This window comes from Buceros rhinoceros, unplaced genomic scaffold (genome assembly GCF_000710305.1).
Source record: "Buceros rhinoceros silvestris isolate BGI_N320 unplaced genomic scaffold, ASM71030v1 scaffold36735, whole genome shotgun sequence".
Classification (NCBI taxonomy): domain Eukaryota; kingdom Metazoa; phylum Chordata; class Aves; order Bucerotiformes; family Bucerotidae; genus Buceros; species Buceros rhinoceros.
In genome coordinates, this window is record NW_010411747.1 from 1 (window position 1) to 1,615 (window position 1,615).

Here is a 1,615-nt window from a genome sequence, read left to right on the forward strand (position 1 = left end):
TGACAGGCGGGGAGACCCCCGTCCCGGGATGGACCGACCTCCTCCCACCCCGACATACTGCCACCACCGCACGGACTGCGCTTGCCCCAGCGGTCACAGACAGCTCTCCTCCCATGCATGGCAGACAGACAGACGGACCCCCAGACTGACATGCCCCACAGGACAGAGGGACATCGCTTTGGCAAGAGCAGCTTGGGCAGCATTTGTTCCCTCTTTCCTACAGAGAGAACAACGGAGATCGGGCGGCTGATCAGCTCCTACCTGGGGAAGGAGAAGAACTTGGAGGACCACACTGTTCACCTGCTCTTCTCCGCTAACCGCTGGGAGCACGTGTAAAGCTAATGTTTGTTAAGTTGTAAAAGAAAAACACCTGGCGTTGAATCCTCCCAGGGCTTTAGCTTGCAGTGGGTACAGGAGGTATGAGGGTACAGTTCTCTTCAGCAGGGGAAATGTGGCTCGAAGCAATGTCTCAAGCATTCTTGCAGCTTTGGGTTTAATTGTAGATCAAATCCCACAGTTTGGTTTTTTGAAATCAATAGCTGTGGTGTTTCCAGTCCCTGTGCCGTACAGGATTCAAGAAGCTGAGGCTGTACCAGGCTGGACTCTGAATTTACTTTCTTTCCTGAGTAAAGAGGTCTTGTTTTGCAAGGAGGCCCGTGTGAGTGACAGAATGGTTAAGGAATTGTGTCCAAACTTCCTCTCTAGCCAAAGGCTGCATTCGGCCGTAAGTGGCTGGCCTTGCTTTTGGCCCCTGAATCTTTGTGTGTGGAGTTAGGGAAATTGGTGTTGGCTGTTGTTTTTGCCTGGAAAACTATGTTTTAATGTTTGAATTTAAATGTTCTAATAAAAAAAAAAATGCTTTGCTGATTCTGCTGTAGTGACAGTGCAAGCTGACTGGGAAAGCATAAAGCAGGTGAGTGATCTGTAAGAAGAAATGTCATTGTCATGGATAAAGGTCACTTCTCTCTGACCGAGGTATCACACATCTACTGCATCACTTAAAAAGGGAAGAGGACCAAGATACTCCTGTCTCAATATAGTTCATCTGTGATCTTGCCTGTAAACCATAGAGCTGCTAGAGCAGTGCCCGGAACTGGGGCACTCAGAACTTGGATGTCTTGAAAGTTGCATTTGCTTTATGTCTGTTAGAGGACAGAATACAAATAGCTGTTTATTCATGATCAGCGTTGGATAACCCTGACAGTGCTAACGATCACTGTTAATGATGAACGTATGTTAACAGAGAAGCACTGGCCTCCTGAGCTGTCTTAGATGAACTCCTTTCATTTGTATTGCTATAAAGGAGTGTAACTTTTTTTTATTCCTCCCACATGTTTTTCAGACCATTGATGAAAGAGAAGCTACGTCAAGGGATCACACTTGTGGTTGACAGATACGCCTTTTCTGGAGTGGCCTTCACAAGTGCCAAAGAGGTGAGACCTACAGCAGCCCCTGCCCCTCTCTGTATTTGGGAAAGCAGCTCTAGCCTCCCACCTTCAGTTCTCTACTGAAGATTGCAAACTTTCCCCTGATGTACCTGGTTTAAAACTCTTTTCACAAGCTTAGCTGAGCCTGTTTGCATAGATACTGTTGCACTTCATCAGATGCATCCCAT

At 47.1% G+C, this 1,615-nt stretch overlaps 1 protein-coding gene across 1 annotated transcript in view; it reads left to right on the plus strand.

Annotated features, from left to right (window-relative positions):
- Window positions 1–150: 150 nt before the first annotated feature.
- DTYMK (deoxythymidylate kinase (thymidylate kinase)) overlaps window positions 151–1,615 on the plus strand; it is a 4,895-nt gene continuing 3,430 nt past the window's right edge. The window contains exons 1-2 of the mRNA XM_010136116.1: window positions 151–332; window positions 1,343–1,433. Of these exons, the coding sequence (XP_010134418.1) occupies window positions 151–332; window positions 1,343–1,433 (273 nt within the window). The remainder of the gene's footprint in view (window positions 333–1,342; window positions 1,434–1,615) is intronic.